Source organism: Silene latifolia, chromosome 4 (assembly GCF_048544455.1).
Source record: "Silene latifolia isolate original U9 population chromosome 4, ASM4854445v1, whole genome shotgun sequence".
NCBI lineage: Eukaryota > Viridiplantae > Streptophyta > Magnoliopsida > Caryophyllales > Caryophyllaceae > Silene > Silene latifolia.
In genome coordinates this window covers 13,923,486-13,948,579 of record NC_133529.1, presented here as the reverse complement: position 1 = coordinate 13,948,579, position 25,094 = coordinate 13,923,486, and the positions used below count along the sequence as shown (strand labels likewise).

At 42.6% G+C, this 25,094-nt stretch overlaps 1 protein-coding gene across 2 annotated transcripts; it reads right to left on the bottom strand.

Moving 5' to 3' along the window:
• Positions 1–7,921: 7,921 nt before the first annotated feature.
• Positions 7,922–14,833, bottom strand: LOC141653036 (serine/threonine-protein kinase Nek2-like). Of its 2 annotated transcripts, none has more exons than XM_074460672.1 (15): positions 14,516–14,833; positions 13,206–13,340; positions 13,036–13,102; positions 12,619–12,684; positions 12,411–12,457; positions 12,234–12,279; positions 12,068–12,148; positions 11,576–11,618; positions 11,432–11,481; positions 11,204–11,285; positions 11,047–11,096; positions 10,476–10,549; positions 10,244–10,295; positions 9,007–9,471; positions 7,922–8,861 (listed from the first exon to the last, which is right to left on the bottom strand). In XM_074460672.1, the coding sequence occupies exons 2-15, from the start codon at positions 13,289–13,291 to the stop codon at positions 8,250–8,252; spliced, it is 1,821 nt and encodes a 606-aa protein (XP_074316773.1). In that variant the 5' UTR covers positions 13,292–13,340; positions 14,516–14,833; the 3' UTR covers positions 7,922–8,249. The 2 variants fall into 2 exon arrangements, with proteins under 2 accessions (XP_074316773.1, XP_074316774.1); XM_074460673.1 differs by lacking the exon at positions 14,516–14,833 and adding an exon at positions 13,438–13,719.
• Positions 14,834–25,094: the final 10,261 nt, after the last annotated feature.

Sequence of the window (25,094 nt, the reverse complement as noted above, 5' to 3'; positions counted from 1 at the left end):
CTCCCCCGGGTCACATCGGCGTATATATGAGGCACTTGGAGTATGGTCTCCGGTTTCCTCTCAATATGTACGTCTCTTCCATCATTCAGGCGATGAACGTTGCAGCGGCGCAGCTTCACCCTTTGGCCGTTAGGACTATAGTCGGCTTCGTGTGGCGTCGTGTCGTCAGGGGGGGTGATCCCAACGGTAAACTTATTCCGCCGAATTCATTTTCTTCGAATGAATGTTCAAGGTGGCCGGGGTGGTATAGCGTGCGGCATCGAGCCAGGCTATCTCACCGTGCCTAAGCTCACCTCTTGCAAGGGCTGGAAGGAACGGTGGGTGTATGTCGAGGTCCCAGATGATTATCCGTTGCCTCGGTCTTTTGAGCACCACGTTAACTTGCGGTGCGAGAGCAAAGGGGAGCGTGAGAAGATGATCCCCAAGGGCAAGAATAAGATGGACGCCGGGAATGTCTATCTTAATGAGGACGAGAAGCAGGCACTGAAGCCTTATCCTCGGCAGCCTTTTGCTTTTTCTTTTCCTTGTATTTTGTAAGACCTTGGTAGGTAGAGTCTTGGCTTATCCCAAAGGGGACGGCCGTCGTCTGTGTTTCTCCTTCTTGTAACTCGTTATCTTTTCCTTAATGAGATTTTGCTTGCTTTGCCTCTGGCTTGGCCGAGGCCTTTTGATTTATTCCTTCACTTGTCTTCTTGCGTTAATTAATTGAGCGCTTTTCGTTTTTACCTTTGGCTTTAGCCGAGGCAGTTAGAATGCGTATCTCAACTGTGTTTAACGTCTTTAAGCTCGGTCTTAATTTGCCGAGGGCAGTTGCGTTAATTAATTGAGCGCTTTTTCGTTTTTACCTTCGGCTTGGCCGAGCGGTTAGAATGCGTATCTCAACGGTGTTTAACGTCTTTAAGCTCGGTCTTAATTTGCCGAGGCGATCGCGTTTCACTCGTCTCTTCCCGCCAGATTCTGGGCAACGGAGTTTACGTTTTGACCGCGTTTGAACATGTGTTAGCATATCGGCTCGTCCCCCCGTCACTCCCGTTAAAGGCCGGGATGATCGAGGTTTTGGCTCTGTCTGCTGTGTACATATGTTAGTATGCCTTTTGATTGGGGTGGGTTAACACTTTGATGAAAAACTTGGATGACTCCTCATTAGATATGAATATGCATTGGGGTGCCAACAATTGTTTTGGGCAACTCCGCTGTTATACAAAGTACTTTCTGAGATTGTCGGTGTTCCAATGGCTCATCAAAGGTACATCTCCCATGTCCGTCAGCCGGTATGTACCCGGCCTCATTTCTTCAACTACCTTGTAGGGACCCTCCCAGTTGGCCGTCAACTTGCCATGGATGTTTCCTTTGTTGGTGGCAAACTTCCTTAGGACCGGATCTCCTACTTTTAAGTCCCTTTTGTGGACTCTTCGGTTGTAGGCCCTTTTCATTCGGCTCGATATACTTTGCTAAGTTGAGGCGTGCCGTATCTCGGCTTTCTTCGACCAGGTCCAGGGAGGTTCTTAGGCCTTCCTCGTTTTCATCCGGTTAAAAGTGGCCGTTCGAATGTTGGCACCGTTGCTTCAATCCAGGATCGCCGGACCCGTAGACTAGGTGAAAAGGACCGCACCCGTGCTTCTTTCTCCGTGGTCCGGAGGGACCATAGAACGCCGGTAGCTCATCGCCCATCTTCCCTTGAGGTCTTCAACCGTCTTCTTCAAGCCGTTGAGGATCGTTTTATTGGTCGCCCGCCCTTTGTCCGTTGCTCTGGGGGGGTGGCGACGGAGGAGTATGCAAATTTGATGCCGAGTTCTTCCAACCAGCTCATTATTGTGTCACTCCAAAATTCTCGGCCATGGTCGAACACCCGACTTGGGGTAACCCAAAACGAGTTATGACATTTTCCCGGATCACCTTTCTTACGCCGCCGCAGCTTTCAGCACCTGCCACGGCCTCAACCCATTTGGTGAAGTAGTCGACGGCGACGATTAGGAACTTTCTTCCTCCGGATGCCGTTGGAAATGGCCCTAGTAGATCCATTCCCCACTGTGCAAAGGGAAGGGGATTAAGCACTTGCGTTGCAGTCTCGGGAAGGTGCGTGTATCACCGGAGCGTGCATCTGACAGTTGTTGCATTTTCTGGTTTTGTTTCTGGAATCTTCAAGCATGGTGGGCCAGAAGTAGCCGGCTCGGAGAGCTTTGTGGGCTAGTGTTCTTGCCCCCATGTGATGACCACAGATGCCTTCGTGTATTTCACAAGATTAGCTCCGCATCTACTGGACCGACACATTTTAGGAGTGGCCTTGTCGCGGACCTCCTATATAACTCTCCTTCAAACACCAAGTACCTTGCTGCGATCCTCTTTATCTTTTGTGAGAGGTTGCGGTCCTCCGTAATTCATTTGACAGTTTATACCCCTTTATCGGAGTCATCCATGTCGTCTCGGTTTCCACGTCGCACACCATGCCGATGGTTTCGTCAATGCTTTTAGCGTTCTCGATGTCCACCAAAGACGGTTCGGTGATATTCTTTATGGTTGAACCGCCAGCTTTGAGAGAGCGTCGGCCCGGTTGTTCTCGGACACGGGATGTGTCGCATTTTGAATGACTTCAATTTTGAGGTCTCAGCTTTTACCTTTTCCAGGTATCTTACCATCCCATCGTCCGGAGCTTCGTACTCTCCTTCGTATTGGTTAGTCACCAAGAGAGAGTCCGTTTCAAAATGATGTGTTCTGCCTCACGGCCTCGGCTAACTCAACTCCGGTTATCACTGCCTCATATTCGGATTCGTTGTTTGAGGTCGAGAAGGTAAATTTCAAAGCGTACTCGAACTCGTCCCCGTTTGGGCTGATGATAAGGATGCCGGCTCCCGAGCCGTTCGTTGTGGAGGATCCATCGGTATATACCTCCCACATGCCGGGACACGATTCTTCCCGATACGTGCACTCGGCCAAGAAGTCTCGCCAAATACCGCCTTTTATCGAAGGCCTTGGTTTGTATTGAATGCCGAAGCCGATAGCTCCACCGCCCATTTGATAAGTCCGCTGATTGTTCGAATTTTTCCAGTGCTTTTTCCAACGGCTGGTCGGTTAAGACCGTCATGGGATGTGCGTCGAAGTAGGGTTTCAACTTCCTTGCGGCAACAACCACGGCAAAGGCGCTTTTTCAATCGGGGGGTTCCTCTCGGCGGCAACAGTGTATGGTGATAAAGTATATTGGGTCTTCTTTGCTTGTTTTCTTCTCGACGATCACGCACCGACCGTGGCCGAGGTTACTTGCTAAGTATAGGTATAGCGTTTCCCAGGCGTCGGTGGGACGGGTCGGGAGAGTTTGCGAGATGGGCTTTCGGTTGTTTGAAAGCCGTGCTTTGTTCCTCCCCCAAAAAAAGTCTTTATTCCCCTTCAACACTTTGAAGAAAGGGGTGCTCTTGTCGGTGGCCGAGAGATAAAACGGGCAAGGGCCGCCATCCTTCCTGGTCAAGATTCATAACCTCTTTGCGGTTCCTAGGCTCCGGCAGTCGAGAATTGCTTGGACTTTCTCTGGATGGCATCAATTCCCCGGCGCTAACAAGCACGCCGAGGAATTTGCTGGCCCGACACCGGTTGCACTTTGTCGGGTTAAGCTTCATCTTGTATTTCCTTAGTGAACAAAATGTCTCGTGTAAATCGGCTAGGTGCTCGCCGTCGGACTTGCTCTTGACAATAGCATCGTCGACGTAGGCCTCAATGTTTCGCCCTTTTTGATTTTGGAATATTTTGTCCACCAGTCTTGTGTAAGTCGCGCCGGCATTTTTCAAACCAAACGGCATCATTTTGTACATGTAGGTGCCGTGTATGGTGATAAATGCGCATTTAGGCATGTCTTCCTCTGCCATGAATACCGATGGTATCCTGAAAAGGCGTCGAGCAGTGCTCGGATTGTGTAGCCTGCCGTTGCGTCTATTAGGCTATCTATCCGAGGCAAGGGGTAGCAATCTTTCGGGCACGCTTTATTAAGTTGCGTAAAATCAACACACATCCTCCACCCCCCTGATGACTTTTTAACCATTACAACATTAGCTAGCCATTCAGGGTATGTACAAGGGATGATAAAGCCTGCATCTAACAACTTATCAACCTCGGCCTTGACGGCATCTTCCTTTTCGGCCGAGGAGTTTCTCATCCTCTGCTTCACAGGGCGGGCGGGCGCCGGGAGTACGTTCACTTGTGAACGATGACCTCCCGGCTTACACCTGGCATCTCGGCGGCCGAGTATGCAAAGACATCTTTGTTCCTTCTCAGCAGGTCTAGGAGATCGGCCCTGAATTTTGGTTCCAGGCCGACACCGACAGTCACGGTGCGTCCTGGATCAATCTCTATCTGTTCGGTCTCAGCCCCTTCGACCATGGCGACGTGGTTGGTGCTCATCGGTTCGTCCTCCTGTCTTAAGGATGGGTTCTTCCCTTTTTCCTCTTTCTTTGCCACTTTGAAGGATTGCATGTTGCATCCTCTGGCCGATATTTGGACGTTGACCACCTCGTCTTTTTCGTTCTTTGAGACGAGTTTATGAACCTCCCCGCGGTCCGAGACATACATCAGTGTCAGGGCCCGGATGGACATTACAGCATCGACCTCACTCAGGGTGACACGACCGATGAGAACGTTGTATGCGGATGAGCCGTCGATGACCACGAACTCGGACATCACATTCTTGGCCGCGTCGGACTGGCCGAACATCACTGGTAACTTGATAGTCCCCAGGGGGACCAAGCCTGCCCCGGAGAAGCTGTACAATGGGTTGGTGCATGGGCTAAGGTCCGCAATTTTCAGGCCGAGCCCCAGAAAGCACTCCCTGAACATGATGTTCGTGTAAGCACCCGTGTCAATCAGGCATCTCATGACCAGGTGGTTAGCTATGTCTAAGTGGACTACGAGTGGGTCGCTATGTGGGGCGATGACTCCTTCGTAGTCCTTCTTCCCAATAGTTATGTTCGGGATGTTGGAAGCGCGGGCCGCTGCAGTGGGCACGAAGTTGACGGCCTGATACAGTTCGTTCAGGTGCCGCTTGTGCCCGTGAGCGGATCCGCCGTTCTCGTTTCCCCCGATGACAACATGAATTGTTCCTATTCGTTGAAAGACGGATTTTTTGTCTGAGCCACCGGTGTTAGTCTTTTGGCCTCCGGCAATATACTTGCCGAGGCTCCCTTTTCGGATCAGCTCTTCAATGGCATTCTTCAAATGCCGGCAGTCGTTGGTTAAGTGACCGGTGTGGCCGTGGTACTCACAGTACAGGCTCGTGTCACCGTCCCCCCTAGGTTTGGGGGGCCTTTCCCACTTCTGCCCCTCGTTTCTGCTCAGGGAGAAGACCTCGGCGGCGATACGACCGGGGGGTGTGATCTTTGTACTTCTTATGGTAGTACGGACTGAACTCCCCGTCCTGCTGGTTCTCGCTTCCTGGTGGGCCTGTCGGTCCGCGACCTATTATTGTCACGGCGCGCTTCATCCGGCTTGTCCTCCCGGTGGCTTTTTCTTTCTGAGTGCCCGGCCTCGCCGTGGCCTATCCATATTTTGTGATAGTCTTCGACCTTGATGGCCTGGTCGGCCAATTTCCTGGCGGACTCAAGGCTCGTGCCACCGCACTTGATGAGCTCGTTTTCAAGTCCCCTCCGGGAGGCCTTTCATCGCTGAAGGCCGCTAGTTCGCTGTTCAGCTCCCTAATCTGCTGAACCCTGGCATCGAACCTCTTCACATAGCTTCGGAGTGACTCGCCTCCCTCCTGCCTGATGGTCAGGAGATCCGATGTCTCAACGGCTCTCCTTTTATTGGTAGAGTACTGGGCCAAAAACGCGTCTCTTAGGTCGGAATAGGAGTATACCGACCCATCGGGTAGCCCCTTGTACCAGCTTTGCGCCATTCCAACCAAGGTCGTTGGGAAAATTCGGCACTGCACCTCGTCGGGTTGCTCCCACACCGACATGTGAGACTCGAAAGCCTCGGCATGATCGGTTGGGTCGCCCTCTCCTTTGTATGATATAGACGGTAGCTTTAGCTTTGGCGGCACTGGTCTCTAGGACGTGAGGCACCGAGGGGTCGTCGACCACGTGTCTAATGACACGCGGCGATCGGCTCCTCGCATCCCTAGTCCGGCCCCTCTCCCCGTGGCGGGAAGGGCTTCTTCTCCGACTCGGTGAGTCGGACTCCTTCTTCGACTCGGTGAGTCGGACTCCTTCTCCGACTCGGTGAGTCGGACTCCTTCTCCGACTCGGTGAGTCGGACTCCTTCTCCGACTCGGTGAGTCGGACTCCTTTCGCTCGTCCTGGGCATGCCTCGTGGGCGTCGCGGCGACATCGTCCTTCCGCGAGTGCGGGAAGGGCTTAGTTCTACCACCGACACTCTCGGGCTCCCCCGTCTTGGTAGGCTCGGCCTCTCCTAGTGCTTCGTTCGGGTTTCTGAGTCACCTTTTGGGCCCTAGCTTCCTGGACGGGTCCCGCCGCTCTTGTCGGTGTGACAGTGTGAGCCGCCACGCCGACAATCAGTCCAGAGTCGTCACTTTCTTTCGCATCAACCACACGCCCCATGACGGTGACCTGGTCGGCGGGCAGTGGCGTATCTGGCATTATTGGCATCCCGAACTCCGGTTGAATTATCCGGCCGGTGGAGGGCCGCACAACCTCACTGTGGACGGTATCCTCCGGGTGGAGGGGCTCTTGATTCTGCGAAACACCTCTTGTTCTTTTGACATCTTCTTAGCTTTTTGGGTGGGTTTCTTTTTTTTTTTTTTTTTTTTGGGAATGACTAGCTTCTAGTATCTCGTATCCCCACAGACGGCGCCAATTGTTCCGGTATGAATTCGAAGTAGGTTTGTTTACCACGCTAGCTTTGTCGAATAATGCCTCTTCTAGCCTTGATCGCTCTCCTCGGCCTCTCCGCAACAATGAGCAACCGAGGGCTTGGCTTTGTGCCAAGCGTACTCACTCCGACGCTCAAGTCGGAACTTATTGTGATTAAGTAGAATGTTGCTTGATGACGTGTATTGTAGAGAGATGAGAGAGATAATACCAATTTAAGTGGTTCTTAGGTTCGATCCTGGATCACCTCCTCAATGAGGATTGAGGAGTATTTATAGACTTTCACCTTTTGTCACGTAGTGGCCAAGTGGGCCAAGTGGCGTAGCAGGTGGAAAGACTGATCTACCCTCGGCCGAGGGACCTCAACCAGGCCGGCGAGCCTGGTTGACTCCATGCCGAGGGTTCTTGGATATGAGTACGCGGTATGTGCCCGGTAGGGGTTGCCATGCCGAGACCTGTGGCCGGTCAAAAGTCATCGGCTGGTAGGTTGTCATTGGCTTGCTGTGGATATCTTTGACCTCGTTCAATATGTTGATTTGGTCAGCGGGCACAGAATATGCCCCATCAATTAACAATCAAAATGCCGACTAAAATGCGTGAATGAAGAATAATTATGAATTCGAGTAATTGCGCACACTCAATAGTCGTACAACATATTTTTCCCTACAAACACCCTTGAATGATGCTAAGAATAAAAGCTGCATCTTGAACAATTTAATTTGTAATTTTGGAGGGGAAGACCAATTTGGCAAACCATGGATTTGATCTTAGATTACCGGGCAAACAACTCGACAGTTTTTGAGGATCATCATCACCGGCCTTACTTGATGAAAGGAGCACACAAATGAAAAAGTAAAGGTATCCGAGAGAAATTTATACCTAATATGTACACCGATATGAGAAATTGGTGAGAAATTGAAAAATCCGGTGAGATTTTGACCAGAAAAATAAAAAGGGCTTGATTTCACTTTATAGCAAAGTTAAGGGGGTTATTTACTCCAAATCAAACTTAAGGGGCTTAATCTCACATAAAAGTAAACTTAAGGGGGTTGTTTACCATTTTGCCGTTCTTCAATATCTAAAACACAAAATAGTACGAATTCAAAACCATCCCATGACACCAACTCACTTGCTTTCACAATCCACTCAGCAATCTACAAAGATTTTACAATGTCTTAACAACAGGTCCACAAAATACAAAATCATAGAAAAAACTCAGTGAACAAACAACCTTGTACAGAAGACACTGATGTCCCTCTTTAAGGACTTCAATCCTAGTACCTAAGTTCACTACTTCTCCCTGCCTTTCGGCACAAGGAAAGACCTACCTACGGAAACACAGCTACAGACGGCCAATATACAGTACTTCTTGTGGAATAGAGACAATCGGGTCAAGTCAGATCAGGTCAGTTAGTCAGGTCAGTCGATCAGTCAGTCGCCTGGCTACACTCCAGTCTGCTTGAAACTTTTGGCGAGCCAAATAGCCGTTTCTCTAGGAGACACCTTCTCAGGGCCGAATGGCTTCAACAACACACCAAGCTCGTCATATCTCTCTTGTTGTAGTAGTCGGGCACTGAACTCGAGCAATCCTTCCAATGCTTCAGCACGTTGTTGATATGACGAAGTATCAAAACGTCTGTGGGAATCTGACGATGATTTGCTTGAGACATTGCAATTGACTTGATTTTGACTTTGCTCAGAAGTTTCATGGACTTTGTTTGTTTCTCTCTTCTGCACCATGCACTTGTCTTTTGTCTTTGGTCGGTTAACGGCCTGGTTTGGTGGTGAGGTGGAAGAGCATTGAGCAGAAGTTGATGAAGTTTTGTGTATAGGGTATAAAGGGTCCTCTGAAGATGCTAACGGAAACTCTGTCATTTTGTCGATATGTGGCGCGTTGACAGATACATCAGGAGACTCAACATTGTGAAGAAAACCCACATTGGAATTATACCGAGGGTCTTGGTTTATACGCTTGTTGCTTGCAGTTGACAGAGGAAGGGAAGCTCTACGAGTTGGCCTTGAAACTTGGGTAGGGGGGGTTTGTGACACGGGAAGCTGCGTAGAATTCAGACAAGCAATCGAAAAACACCACTTCAGAGTTTGAAATACACAAGGTTAACTTCAACCAGTCAAGGGCCAGTAATTTCGAGGGGAATAAGACCAGGGGTGAAATAAAGATCATGGATATGAGTAAACTTACCGCAATACGTTTGGAAGGATTAGTGGGGAGCTTAGAGGGCGTTGAAAGTCTTCTGAAAGCAGCAGAACCTTTTGCAGGAGTTGACAACCTCGGTGTTTTAGTTACAGCAGAAACCTTTGCAACCACAGACTTGTCAAAGTCAATCTCCTTATGTACACTACCAACAGACATTTCATGAAACTTTGGGTTAAAATAACCAGAAGAGTCTTGCTGATGTTTGAGAGAATATGGGGAGTCAAAGCCAGCTTCAGAGATGCTGGGATTCTGAAACCTGTCATTACTGTATGATGAACGTCGTCTCTCTCTATCAACAAGCTTTTGAATTTCGTCAGCCTCAAGGAATCGAGTGTTCCTTGGATGATCATAATGAGATATTGGCATAGTGTTTCTTCTGGGGTTACCAAACTTGAGATTTATTTTAAGAACATGTTGCTGAAGACAAGGATGCTTGAGAAGCTCAGCAGCCTAAACAGAAACACTGGAATCAGAACCATTCATGCATGAAATTTCCGTTTCTAATATAGCCAAAAATTCACTACTAGTCATCCATAAATAGTACTCCCTCCGTCCCGGTCAATTGTTGTCCTTTGGTTTTGGCACAAAGACCAAGAAAAGAGGAGGGAGCCAATTATGATGACAAGTGGACCAAATTGAGTGTGAATGATCAAATTGTTTATCAAATACATTCCTAAAATAGAAAGGACACCAATTGACTGAGACACACCAAAATGGAATAGTACAACAAATGACCGGGACGGAGGGAGTACAGTTGTAAACAAAAGATTATTCCAGTTTGAGTGGTGCCAATAACTTGCTATTTGGCAATGAAATGTATAGTGCTTGCACTTCTCAAGGAAAATAAAGAAGCAGACCTAGCAGTCGGTCAGCAATTTTTTTACGGATCTTGCATTACGAATCACACAGTAATAGTCTCTCTCTAGTCTACAACTTTTCATGTAGGATTAAAGCTGCGTACATTTCCTCATCGGTTCATTGTGTGATAAGCAAAAGCCTATGAGGTAATGTAGTAGTAGTAGTGATACTGAAGTAATTCAATGCAAGAATTAGGTTTTCGAGGTCAGGACAGAGTTTCTACTAGGAGCTAGTAAACCAAACCCTCCTAAACAACAAAAGAGGAACTACTCTACAACTATTCTCATTTTAGCTAGCTGTGTGGGGTTAAAAGTGGGTTATTATGAGTTATGACTGAAATCTGCAATGAAGTGAGAATTCATACACTGGGTCTCGAATCAGGATTTTTCCTCAGCATGCTCTTGACAAGGCCTCGACTGTAAAATGAAAGGAAAACAAATCGATAATTTACCCACTGCAAACACAGGTAAAAGCAAAAAGAATCTTAAGTACTGTCATGATCGTCTACAAATTCATAGGTTGTTGTCCGATAATGGAAACTGTAGTTACACAAAGAAAGGAAGAGTGAAACTGTTCTCAAAAGAAACAGCACTTACAATCCAGCAGAATACATGGTAGGAAGTGGAGAAACAATTGATTTGTTTATTTTGTTGATTAATGCCTGCATGTCCTGCATAACCGTGAAGGATAAGCTAAATGACAGCATTATCAAGGAAGAAATTATATCACAAGAAATAAGAAAATGGCAATGTGACCGAAAGCATATTCTAAACTTAAGATCGTCCTTGATCTTTGCATCGCTAAACATGTTACAACCTTGTATGATTTCTTCCCATAACAATAACAAAATTCCCAAGTGCCAACGACGAGGTATGAGGGTTTGGATGTACGCGGTCTTATGCGTGTGTTGACAACAAAGAGAGGCTGTTTTTCCAATGACCAATAATAAAAACTGCATCGAAGATTACAATGACTGACTTTGACTTTTTTCATTAACAGAAGTGCAGTTAGTTTAGTGAATGTGAATCATTTTGCTTTATTCATCATAATCCAGAGCCAAAGAATAGTGAATCTTTAGCTCCGCTGAAAATGGAAATCTCTCTTACCGTAACAGTACAGAAAGAATAAAACACAGATTAATTTCTGAACAGAAAATAGGGAACTTACAAAAGCTTTAAATGCAGGTCTCAGCGCAGCCATTTCATATATGCAGCAACCTGGAGAACACAAATGTCAAGTTAGACTTACCCATGAAACAGAAAGACGATCGAAACCCAAATACGGAGTAGTCAACAAGGGTATATGCATAGCAACTTCAACATACCTAATGACCAAATATCAGACTTTGAGCCATAAGGTATATCAGCAAGAAGTTCAGGACACATGTAACATGGAGTTCCAACCACCTGGAATCGAACAAGGTAAGATCAAGACACTATATTTGCAATAACAAAATATCAAAAAAAAATATTGTAAACTTGGAGTGCATCAATGACCCATATCAGGCTATCAGCAAGAAGCTCATGACACATGTAAGTAGCAAACTACTTACAGAAGAAGCAAGGTCAACTGATGTCAATAGTTTGGCTAGACCAAAGTCACCTGCATCCAACAGCTACCATTAGCCAACCAATGAACTCGAAAAACAATTTCAAAAGCATTTTCAATCCATCAGCTGAAAGCATGAGGTGCTTACCTAGACGAATGTCCTGATCTTTCGTCAAAAATATATTTGAACACTGATGAAACCAACAAACAAAATTAGTACATGATAGAATTGCAGCCTATGTTACACTGACTCTTCACTTCTAGCGTTGTAGCTGTGTCTAGTCCCCGTACCCAACCCTTACCAATCTGTCACTTCAGTTTGTAGGAATAATTTTGCATGATACGTAAGGATTCCAAGACTTAGTTCACAAATATCTCCCCATTTGACTACAAGAACGCTCATTTCGCTGTAGAAACACAACACGCATTTCAATTGTGTATATATATTGATGCAAGAACGTGTCCTCGCACCCGTATCCTCATTTTAGGACCAAGGCCCATGTGTCTACAGAATTGAGTCATTCCAATTTTCAAGTACGACACTTGTATATGTCCCGTGTTTGATTGACGCTCTTCTCCGAGTTCGGGTAGTATAGGTTACAACAATGAAAAATGTCCAGATATAGTAAAGAAGACTGACCTTAACATCTCGATGAATAACATGATTGAGATGCAGGTAATCAAGTGCCATCAGAAGCTGAACTAGCCACTTGCAAAGTTTCTACACAAAGGTCAAAAGATGATTAGATCTACATGTTGAAGCAGTAACATTCCAGCAAGAGAAAGACGGGCAGCTGACCACCAACCTCTTCAGAAAAGTGAATACAGTTAACTCGTTTAATGGCTTCTGCCCTACACGCACATAAACAAGAAAAAAAATTAAGAAACGTAAAAAAAAAAAAAAAAAAAAAAAAAAAAAGGTTATGTGGGGTCAAATACTTTATTAGTTAAGACAAGTATATAACATAAGGAGGATTTCTTACATGTCCCCTCCCTCACAATAACCAATAATAATGCAGACATAGCAACCCTGCGATCCAATACAGCAAAAATCAACAGAAGAACATTAATTAGTGCATGTTGTTTTGAATTCGGAACAGGTGATGTTTATCAAACATTAGATAACATGAAACCAAATGATTAGTCAAGTTACAATCTTTCGGAAAGATATATAAAGGAGCATCCACTAACCTTATCAACCCAGGAGTCCTTGTAGTCCACAATGAAAGGATTCCTTATTTTTGAAATCAGCTCTTTCTGTTCTCGGATATGAAGAATAAATCATGGTTATTAACCACACACACAAAAAAAGTCAAAAAAATTCATATAGACTAGAGTCACTAGACCATCGCTTCATAGGAGAAATTTGAACAATATCGGAGAAAGGACAAGAGAAAACAGCATCCTTATAGTAAACCGTAAGTCTAATGTGACACCTCTAATGTGGCACAACTGAAGCTAAATCCATTCAGTGTTAAGTATGAAACTAATACTAATAACAGTTTAGTTAAGAGCTTGATAATTTAAGAGATTACTTCATTATAACCAACTTTCAAATATTCAAAGGTCCTCTATATTCTCATGCCAAATAAAAGGTGAAACACTGACCTCCTGGTGAGCAGACCTCCGAGACCTGTCAGTTTGGCGAGCAAGTCGGATTTTTTTCATAACATACCTAGAAAGAAAAAAAGGACATCAACATTGCAGAAAATTCGCCAGAACACCAGATGAACCCCAAAAATGAAAATGATGAAGTCTATTGTTGAAGATGCACTGACCTTTTCTTTTCAAGACGGTGCCTCACAAGATAGGCCGAACCAAAGGCACCTTTCCCAATTTGCTCTAGTATCTCATACTGGTCCATTTTAGCTATGTGTACCTCTTTTCTTAGTGTCTTCAAAAATACTCAAATTCTAATTATAACAAGAAACCACAAAATTAGCATACACCATAAAGAAAGATTAACCTACATAATCTAAAGATACAAAACATAGTTTGAAAACTATTCACCTTGACGACAACAACAACAAAGATTACCCCAGTGCCTCAATGGCTCCCGCAAATTGCAGGGTAAGGGGGTCGGATACTCGGATGTACGCAGCCTTACCCTTGTGTTATAGGCAGTTGAACAAACAATAAAAAAATCATCCCATCAATATAGTCAAAAAAAATCCTGGCAAAATGTTCCTAAAAACACCATATCTTAACTGGGTTTCTTGTGAAAGTAGGAGTAACCCATGCAAGACAAGCATTATTAGGCATGTCTATCCCCACAAAAAAAGTGAATACATCACTCAAATACAATTTTCCCTTTTTTAAACAACCAAATAAACCCCATTACAAAATCAAGCCAAAATGAATTATTATCCAGTACTTCCTTTTGTTCCACATTTTAGGATTCCCTTACCAGAAATGTACAAAAGTGGAAAAAGTTTTGAAATAACCCTAACATATAAGGACATCAATCAAAATCAAAACCCTTGAATATTCACTAAAATTACTCAATTTTTACCTTAAATTCCATACTTTCACCTCAAAATTCTCAAATAAAAACACAGCATTAAGCACAAATTGGAAAAATATAGAAATTTACAACAATAAAAAAAAATGGAAAACCCAGATTATCTAGCCTAAATTCAGTGGAAATCACTGAATATTTCACAATCTTAAACATCAAAGCTCCAAACTTTCACTAAAAAAATCCCTAATAAACACAATTTAGTGCTTAATTACAGCTCAAGAGTTCGATTTCATGGAGAATCCATCAATTTTTTTGAGCTCTCAAAGTTTACAAAACACTGCACAGGCTAAGACTTCAAAGATACAAACTTTCACCCCAAAACCACACAAAAATAAACAGCATTAATGCATTATGTCAATCAAAATCGGGTGTGAGTGTCGTCTTAACTTATGACGGTCTTAACCAAGAATTTGTGATTAAATATACATAAAAATCTCAGAGCTACAAATTCCATTTAACACCCACAAAACCCAATACCTCAAATTCCAAACTTTCACCCAAAAAACAACAATGTGCTCAAATTTAACAATAAATTGTAAAATTTGAGCAAAATTTGGAGAAATATACCTGAAAATTGAACAATATGAGGTGAAAGCAGATCTCTTTATGCTCCAAAATGAAGTAAATTAAAGTGAATTGGACCAGAAACAAAAGCAAATAATTCAAAGTTTGAAACTTTGAAAGAAATTTAGAAGTGAAAAAAGTGAATTGAACAATTGGAAAAAGGGTAATTTTATTACAAGTTTACAAGAGTACTACAGTCTACAGAAGTAGTGTAGTATTCAACTATTCCGTACTAGTGCAGAAAGATCCCCGTGTTTGAAGGTTTGAGCAAATGAAGGTATGCCACGTGATTGTGATTAATGGGGTTTATCACACATTTATGATTTGCTATACTTTCTTGTTTTAGGTAGGTTTATATGACTATAAAGCGTCTTGTTTGTGACGAATTAATCCCGTTAGTCCGTCACAAGCTAAAGACCTCTCATAAAGAGGGAAAGGGGATAAGGTGGACCACCCTCATGTGCTTCCTCACTCACCTCTTATGGGCATTTTGTGAGAGGAAATGGTGTCCGTTACAAGCTTGTCACGGATATCGTCGTCTTCAATAAGATTTTGTGATAGGACTATAGGAGTATATATTAGCCGACCAATTCTTTACGTTTAGGATTTGCTTGCATTGGGAGTAATAATTAAGGGAGTAATAGAGTTAAAATGAACTAAAAAATAGAGGGAATGGATGGGGGTTGGAGATAGAAATGGATTGAAATGGAGAAATATAGTGTAATAGTCCTTCCACTAAGGAAGTAATTGTTCCCTACCTCTCCCCTCAAGTAAATAAGAAATGCATTACCTCCATATGAAAGTAATAATTCCTCTCCCACCTTCTCTTTCCACCCTTCACAACCACCACAAAGAACCAATCTCCTCCTATTTCTTCTTATTTTAGCTCTCATTATTTTCTTAATAATTACTCTCATTCCAAGCAAGCCCTTATTTTTACACAAATCCTTATTTCAGACAGATTATTTTTGTGTTTTCAAAAAGACGAATTTCTATTATGCAAAATCCACCCCGCCTCACTACCCAACACGAGTGGATATTTTGTATCTATAACTGCCCCCACCACTTGCAAAAACTCTACCATACGCAGTGGCGGATTTAGGGGGGCTAGCAGGGGCGCTCACCCCGTTAGCCAAGAAAAAATCTGATTTCTGCTAACTACTTTCTGTCCTTTTGTTGTTTGTCGGCTCTTCGAGAAATAGATTATATTATTTACGATAATAGCTGATCAACTCGAGGAATGGGCAACGACGGGGGCTAGATCAAGCCCTTATCCAGATCCGCCCTGATGTGTCCCACCAGCCCAGAGGGCCGAGACCCTTACCAGGCTTCGATCCAACTGTAAAACCTACCTGGAGGTTGTGAACAAACTAGCTGCCGACATCCTGCTCTCGAGAGGGTGGAGGAAGGAGTTGAAGCTCGACTTAAAGAAGATCCCCTCCTAAATATGAATCTTGGCTCCGCTACTGACCATACTCGTTTCAATTGGGGCAGATGCAGTATGGTACCCATTTGTATAAGCCCCATTAACATCGTTAAACGAGACGTTAAATAAAGATTTTGTCGGTCTCATAAGTGTGTTCTATTTTTTACAATTTGGTTATTATAAAAATACATACATTTTTTGTTTTCTCTTTTCACCTTTTCGAAGTACAATTTCATATTGTCATAATTTTTTGTGTATTAGTACATAATACTCCTCGCTCGTTATATTAAATCATAATTACCTTAAAACATGGATTAGGTTTAGTTATATTACAAATTTATATATCTCATATTTTAGAAGATATTTCTAATCTAAAAGAAAAAAAGGACAACGTAAAGAAATGATCGAGGCGGTGCGGTAGATAAAGTTTGAGTTTGGCACAATTTTACTATTTTCTCTTTGTCTAAAAAGATTAAAATGGCAGGAAAACTATGGAGAGATAATTGACCTAATTTCATTTTGTCGGCAGGTGGTTGCTACTTGGAAAATGTAGGAAGCATTTTTGAAGTCAAAAGAAACTTTTGTCTCACCAAGTTAGGAAGGAGTTAGGAAAGAAAGTTAATTAAATTTTGGTATTAGTAGATGAGATTGTTTATGAAAGATGTAGGGATAAAGCATAAAGCTATTTGATGATGATGCATTTATGAAAAAATTGGATTTATCGAATACTTTCTTCCAAGGGTGGACGAACAATGAAGATCCTAATCAAAGTGATTATGATATAATGAATTAATGATACGAAGTACATTATGTTATGAGTCGTAGATATGTATGTTGACCATTCTTTATATACCATTCTTTATATGTGCAGTTGGTCTTTCTTAAAACTAAAACGGACATTAGATATATATGTGTTAAAATTAAAATGAGTTAGATAACATTTTATATGGATAGACAGACAATTTTTTCCTTGCTAACCTTCAACAATATGCTTTTATTCCATCTGTTTTATTTAACATGTTTTAAGTTTAAGACGAATAAACTCGTCTTAAACCAGAATTGGTGTTAGATGAAATTATAGTATATTTTTATTGAATTTAGTATTAGATTGATTGATTATGTTTATTGTTGTTCTTCAATTAACTATTCTTCAATTTATAAGTTAAAACAGTTTATTTGTGTTTATAACTATTTATTAAGTCAAATAAATAACGTTTAAGTTTAAATTAAGTTTATCTTTTAATATTATTAATTCAAAGAAGAGGATCCAAAGCAACACTGATCCTTGTTTAAGATTAGGACCGTCTTAACTTGAGTGAATTCTCATATCAGTTAGTCTTGCTGAAGACGGGTCGGAGCAAGTGACGGGTAATACCACTCACAAAATGGATAGGGGGGACAAGGTGGGGGCACCCCATGTACTTCCCTATCTCCTCTATTTGGATCATTTGTGAGAGGAAATGATATCCGTCACTCCAGAGTGACAGATATGTGTCGTCTTCCATGAGATTTTGTGTTCTCATATTGGTAAGATGATCGCAATAATTGACTCGATCATTTACATTGTGTACCAACAAGAACTTGTGTTCCATTGCTCACAAATCAATTTTTTAGTGGCAAAAAAAAAACATGAGGCAACTGCTAGGAATGTAATTAGTCTCCAATAAACACGACAATTAGAGCCCACATTAAATCAAAATAAAACAAAAATAATATAGTATGTAGTAGTATTTGTACTATCCTACCAAAAACGACCCCTTTACAAATTGTGGTTGGTGACACACGATTGCTAATTTATTGTACTTTAATATGATCATGTAATTGAGATGGTTGGTCACTTTGTGAAAGGAATTTCACAACCTTTATTGTCTTTGCTAAATTGGATAAAGAACTCAAGGATAATCAAACAAATCGTCATTCATTAGTCACTTAACACACTATTACAATTTCATAATCATATTTGGTGGGTACAAAGATTGGCATTTTTATTTGATTGTTGGTTTGGTGTTTGCTAAGTTATCTAGTGTAACAGGACAAGTTGTAAATTAAAGTCTACAATGTTATGAGGTAGCCAAACAACTAAGGTCGTCGGCTGAAAAGAGTTGAGCTGAACTGAATTTAGAGGATGTTTGACTGACTACTTTGAAATGAAATGGAATGAATTAAGTCTATTTAAGTGTTTGATTGAGTGATTTTGGAATGAAGGTACTCTATTTCATTCCTTCATCTCAAATCAAACGACCCCTAATGGAGTTGAATTGAATGACGCTGAACTGAAGTAAGAGTTAATTTATAAAGAGATGAGATAAGCTGAATCGAAACTGAACTGAAATTAAGTCCAAAAGAACAGGTCCTAAATTGGTAAAAAAAAAAAAAGTGAATGATATTTGTCAAATTGAAAAAAACAACAACATATAACTTGTGACAAATTGGCAAAAAAATAAAACAATGAAATGGGACCAATTGGCAAAAAAATATACTACCACCTTATTTAATTTGGGCCTTGGGCGTCTCATCAGCCTAAGACTCATGCACGAAGACCGTTGGCCAACTGATCATATAATTGGGTCGGAATTGGGTCAATATTAAGGCCCAAAATTAAGCTCGACCTCGCCTAAAAATGAATGTCATATTACTATTTTTATTGAATGTTTAATTAATTAAGTTATGTATCTATACATCTCAGGTGAAATACTATAAATCAATATTTACGAGTACTTTTTTTTCTAAATCCGTATGCATATGGTCATTATACATCAAGCAAATTATTGCGACCGTGTGCTGAGCCTCTGGTCAAGAGTACCTTGGTTATCCATTTAGCGCGGAAGGATTATAGGGCTTGGTTGCGGTCAGTTTCCGGACACAACGAGGATGTTGTGTGTTTTAAGTGCGATGTTTATAACATGCCAAGAGATTAGGAGAAATTCTCCCACATTGGGATATTGAAGAGCTCATAACTTCCACCTACCACATTAGTAACAATGCCTTATACTTTTTGGCTTAAGTGTAAACAAAACGGGATCAAAGGTGGACATCTCATCTTTAAGAGGGGTGCGTTACGACGGTGGCAGGTCTGGTTGTTATAGTGGGTAACTTAATATATGTTATATGGTATGTACAAGGCTTGATCTAGTGCATTCGGTTAGTGTTATTAGCAGGTTTATGGTTGATCCTGGTAATAAACATTGTGAGGTTGTGAAGAGAATTTGCCGGTACCTTAAAGGAACATCTGATGTTGGTCTCATTTATAGAGGTGATAAAGAATGTCTCGTGTTAGGATACATCATATTTTGATTAGGCAATTACTTTGCCTACAACTGAAGTTGACTGAAGCAACTAAAGAGGGTATCTAGTTAAAATGGTTGGTCAGTGATATGGGTGTAACACCCCCTCATACCAAGGTGCCTTACCAAGACCACCCTACCATGAAAGTGTGTTACCATCTCGGTTGCCCGAGGTTAGTACATATCAAAAGCGTCTGAATGAGCACATTTATTAAAGTACCATAAAGTATAAAGTTTACATCAACCAAATCCCAAACTGTTTCAATAAAACAAAACAAATGTCTGACAACTAAGAAATCAAACTAAGACTCGGACGGTGATGCTACGACCGGTGATGACAACTCTCCCATGATCGCCCAAGCTCACCAATAGCAATACTGTCAAGTCCGCTCACCATCCCCGATGGATCACAACAGATTCCACAAACAACAACGGGGTCAGAATTACTCAATCACTATAAGACAAACAAACACAGTAACCAACTGATCATCCTCCAACCCCAGTCTCCCGATCTCACACAGTAACCGACTACGCACCGAAGTGTGTAGCCCTGCCAAATTACTCATCGCAACAGGTAATCCTCGTCGCCAGTGGGTGACCGCAGCCGATCCCACTTAGTCCAACTCATCAACGGGCGACTAACAATCCCTGTCCCTTAATGTGCACATCCCCTCCCGTGGCGGGTTCCACGGAGGGCGAACTAGGGTGTGAAGCCACTCCCGCAAGTGACTCCACCACAATCACAAACACACAGCATCCCAGCTGTCACAAGATTTCAACACCAACACCGTCACAACAATGCCCACACTCCGATGATCAGCAGATAACAATAGTTACAAAACAATCATGTCTTAAACTGTAATACTCCGTATTTATGAGTCTCTGGGTACTCTATCGAGTAGGCCTTACTCTGTCGAGTAAGGGTGAGTTGCGTTTTAAAATAGTTTCTGACCTGTTGGGTACTCGATCGAGTAACTAAGATACTCGATCGAGTAAGGGGTCACTCGATCGAGTATCTTAGTTACTCGATCGAGTAGCCGGTTTACGGGGAGTTATTTCTCGGGTTTTGTTAATTATGCGATTAAGGTATATAATCTTTTCCGTCATTGTTCTTGTTAGGCCCAGTTTAGCCTGGTCTGACTCCAACCTGGCCCGACTTTATTAGTCTGATTGAAGTAACCTGAGACCGGACAAGTCTAACTACTGTTCAGCTATTAAAAGAATATTATAGTAAGAAGGCTACCAAATCCTGGAAGAGAAGCCTGATGGTAAGTACAGAATAACCTGGCAGATCATTAAAACAGGCTGGATTGAGAAAGATAAACAAGGAATGCAATTGTTGGATATAAATAATCGTGTCCTATACTTAAGGAAGACCAAGTCCAACCAAAAGATCCTATCATCTATGAATCAAGACGGAAAGAAGAGAAAGGGCTGAAGATTCGTTAAAAGAAGAAGAAGTCAAGCGGATTGATAGGGAACATGCCCTATTAATCCGGTAACAACTCCTACATTTGGGGAGGTGGTTGATCATTGTAACGTTGATCATAGCAATGAGAACTATATATAGCTTTTGTAAATAGACAATGAAGGGAATTGGAGGACTCTTTAATTTTTCTACACTTTTTCTATCTGTTATTACTCTAAAAATATCCGATCATATATACTAATTTGTACTCAGTTCTTCCATATAATATAAACAATATTCTCTATACTTAAGTCTTTTTCTTATCCCTTAATCTCTACCAAATATATAGAACTAGATACCCGAATTACTTCCTAATCAGGCCGGATCCGTTCAGGAAAATCCTGCTAAAACAATTGGCGCCCACCGTGGGGCATCTAGTTCTTTAATCAAAAAAAAAAATATTCCTTTTACCATATTTTCATTTAATATTCACACACAAAAATGGTGGAACTCACCGCAGAACAACAATTAGCGGCTGCCCTGGCCAAGATCAAAGAATTGGAAACAATCCAAGAGAAGGCAAACCCAAGGACGTAAATCAATAGTCAAGGAGTCCGAGTCTAACTCGAGAAAAAATTGGAAAATCAGGCTTCGGGCTCCAAGACCAGATTTGAACCAAGAACCCCATTCTCATCCATTATCAAAAACATTGACTTCTCCAGTTTGGGACCCCGAGAAGGATACATCATCCGATACTCCAACCATTCCCAATGACGAAAACAAACAAGATCAAAGCAAAGAATAATGATGGCCATGCTTCAGAAATTCAAAAACTCCACCATAAAATAGAAAACATACCGGAGTGCCGGACCACTGTGGGTCTGAAGTAGAAGTTGACACTTTGCGATTCACCTTTGCGATGAAATTGCAAAGATTGATCTTCCCAAGAAATTTATTGTTCCATCCATGAGAACTTATGATGGAACCTCTGATTCACAAAATCATGTTGCCATATTCAAACAGAAAATGTTTCGCCTCAATACCCGTGAACTCGGCAGTCCGCATGTGTAAGGGCTTTGGTACAACCCGACCGAGCAAAGATTACGTGGTTCATTAATCTCCCAAATGGAGGTATCAAGAATTTTGCAAATTAATCAATGCCTTCAATCAACAATTCGCGAGCGCAGAGAGATATGGCTAAGAGACCCAAGAACCTGCGTTCGGGGTAAAGCGCTTTCCCCGAAGAATCTCTCAAAGAATTCCCGGCCGATTTGTCAAAGAAAAAGTGGCCATTCCCGTGTGTGATGAAGAAACAATGCGTAGAAGCCTTCAGCAAGGGGTCCCGCTGACAAAGACATCTATGCAGACGACCAAGAAAGCATGCCCAACCTTTGCTACGTTCAATCCATCGCCTTAGAGCATGTCGATTGGAAGAAGATCTCAACTTCGAACGAACTCATCCGGGAAAGCAAGGCTATGGACACACTAACAGAAAAGCTCCTACCGTAAAGGAGGCAACCCCGGATCGCACCCTATTCCAGCCCGAAAGATCCTCAAGTCAACATGGCACAAGAACACAGAGGTAACCTTTCTAGCCTACCAACTATTCCTGAATATAACTTCTCTATTAATACTGCAGGATTAATTAAACGCTGAAAGCCTGGGAGATACGAACGATGGCCCAAGAAATCGACAACCCCAGAAAGACCCAACAAGATGGTGTGACTTCCATCGTGATATCGGGCACACCACGAGAAGGATGCATCCAAATTTCGAAACAAGTGGCATATCTCTTAAAGAAAGGTTTCTTGAAGGATTTAATCCAAAGACCAAAAAACAAAGATGAAGGGCAAAACAAGAGGGATTCAGGAACAAATAGAGATCCTCCTCCTCCCCCCATCTATGAAGTCAAGTTCATAAATGGAGGATCGAAATTTGTGGTCCGACCAAATCACCACAAAAGAATATCCAGGGAATCCAGACTTCAACCTCCTTCCAGGCCCAAGTCATTGCCCGCTATTACCTTTGATGACTCGGACTGCGGGAATATCAAATCTACACCACGACAACTTGGTAATCACCATGCAAATTGGCACAAAGAAAGGTATCAAGAATCCTAATAGACGGAGGCGCTTCAATCAACCCTGATGCTTGACGTCCTCAAAGCTATGAAGATAGATGAAGGAAAGATCATCAAGAAATCCAGCGTCCTGGTTGGATTCAGCGGAGAAACAAAGAACACCTTGGGAGAAATCAGCCTGCCAACCTATGTGGAAGGCGTGGCTTCATATGAAAGATTTGGAGTCATGGATTGCCTATCCTCATATAATGTAATCCTGGGCAGACCATGGATCCACAATGTCAAAGCAATCCCATCAACATACCACCAATGTGTGAAAATCCCAACAGAATGGGGGGATAACCACCATCGGGGAGAACAGAGGACACTCGAATGTTACATCGAGGCTTTGAAACCCTCAAAGTCGTAAGTCCTCTTGCATAGAATTAAAGTCACCTGTCGGGAAGAATATGTAGCACAATCACAGATGGAAACAGAGAGGTCATATTAGACCCAGAATTCCCCGACAGAAAGTACTCGTAGGGTCGATGCACTGACTCAATCGGACCAAATCTGTCGCCTTTCTCAAAACTAAAATGTCTTGTTTTGCTTGGTCACATTTTGATATGACTGGTATAGATGCTAATGTTATTACTCATAAGTTGAATATTGACAAATCCTTTAAGCCTGTACAGCAAAAGAGAAGAAAATTCGCTGCAGAGAGGCATGAAATCATCAACCAAGAAGTTGACAAGCTACTAGACATGGGAATGATCAGGGAAGTAATGTACCCTGACTGGCTTGCAAACGTAGTAGTAGTCCAAAAGAAAAATGGCAAATGGAGAGTCTGTGTAGATTACACCGACTTAAACACATCGATGCAATGGTAGATGCCACTGCAGGCCACGAAATGCTAACATTCATGGATGCCTCCAGCGGATTCAATCAGATAAAAATGCACCCTGCAGATCGGGAAAGCACACTTTCATCACCGAAAGAGGTATATATTGCTATCTTTTTATGCCCTTTGGATTAAAAAATGCAGGTGCAACCTACCAAAGGCTAGTCAACATGATGTTCAAAGACCAGATAGGAGACACCATGGAAGTCTATATAGATGACATGGTAGTCAAGTCAAAAAAGGCAGAAGACTACGTCAAAGACCTGGAAGTAGCTATAGCCTTTCAAATACTGGAGAAATTCAATATGAAGCTCAACCCACAAAAATGCCACTTCGGAGTCTCAGCAGGCAAGTTCCTGGGCTATATGGTGACAAAAAGAGAAATAGAAGCCACCAATGATCAAAGCTATTCTAGAGCTAGAACCACCAAAGACGGTCAAAGACATACAAAAGTCGATCGGAAGAATAGCGGCCCAACATTCATTTCAAGATCATCGAGAGGTGCAAATCATTCTACAACCTCGCTAAGAAAGAACAAGGACTTTTTATGGACCCCCATCATCGTGCCGCCTTTGAAGACCTAAAGATATATCTATCCTCTCCTCCCTTGCTGGCAAAACCAGTCAAAGATGAACCCCCGACAAGATACCCGTCGATCCACAAAAACTTTGTCGTGCGGTCTTGGTCAAAGAAGCAGACGGACAACAACACCCAATCTATTATGTAAGTAAGAGCCTACTAGACGCAGAGATCGGTATGGCCTCGCTTGAAAAATATGTTTTAGCTTTAATTATGAGTTGCACAAAATTAAGACCATACTTTGAAAGCCACCCTATAATAGTCGAACCAATCTTCCTATCAAGTCTGTACTTAGAAAGCCGAATTGTCCTAAGGCGAATGTGCAAATGGTCACCCAAATGAGCACATACAATATAACATTTGAACCAAGGACAAGAATTAAGTCACAAGCATTAGCTGAGACTTTGTGGCTGATTTTAGTCCGACCCTAGAACCCGACCTTATAAAAGAAGTGAATAAATTGACCAAATGACCAAACAGGACCTAGAATGGACCCTATTCGTCGACGGTGCAGCCAACATGAGGGGCACATGCCTGGGGTAGTACTAAAATCGCCACGGGGGATAAGATAGTACATGCTATAAGTCAGTGCATTTGAGGCTACCAACAATGAGGCAGAGTATGAAGCCCTAATAGCTGGATTAAAGGTATGTATTGACCTTGGTGTACAAAACCTAAAGGTACGTACTGATTCCCTTCTCATCTCCAACCAAGTAAATGAGATATATACTGCAAAAGACCCCAAAATGATGCTTTATCTAGATGTTGTTCAAATTTTAAAAGGAAAATTTCGAAGTTTCAATATTGACCAAATTCCCAGGGACTTGAATACCCAGGCCGATGCTCTAGCCGGCCTAGGATCTAACTTCAGTCCCCTAGACTTCGACAAAATACCCATCGTACATTTACTAGAACCTGCAATAGA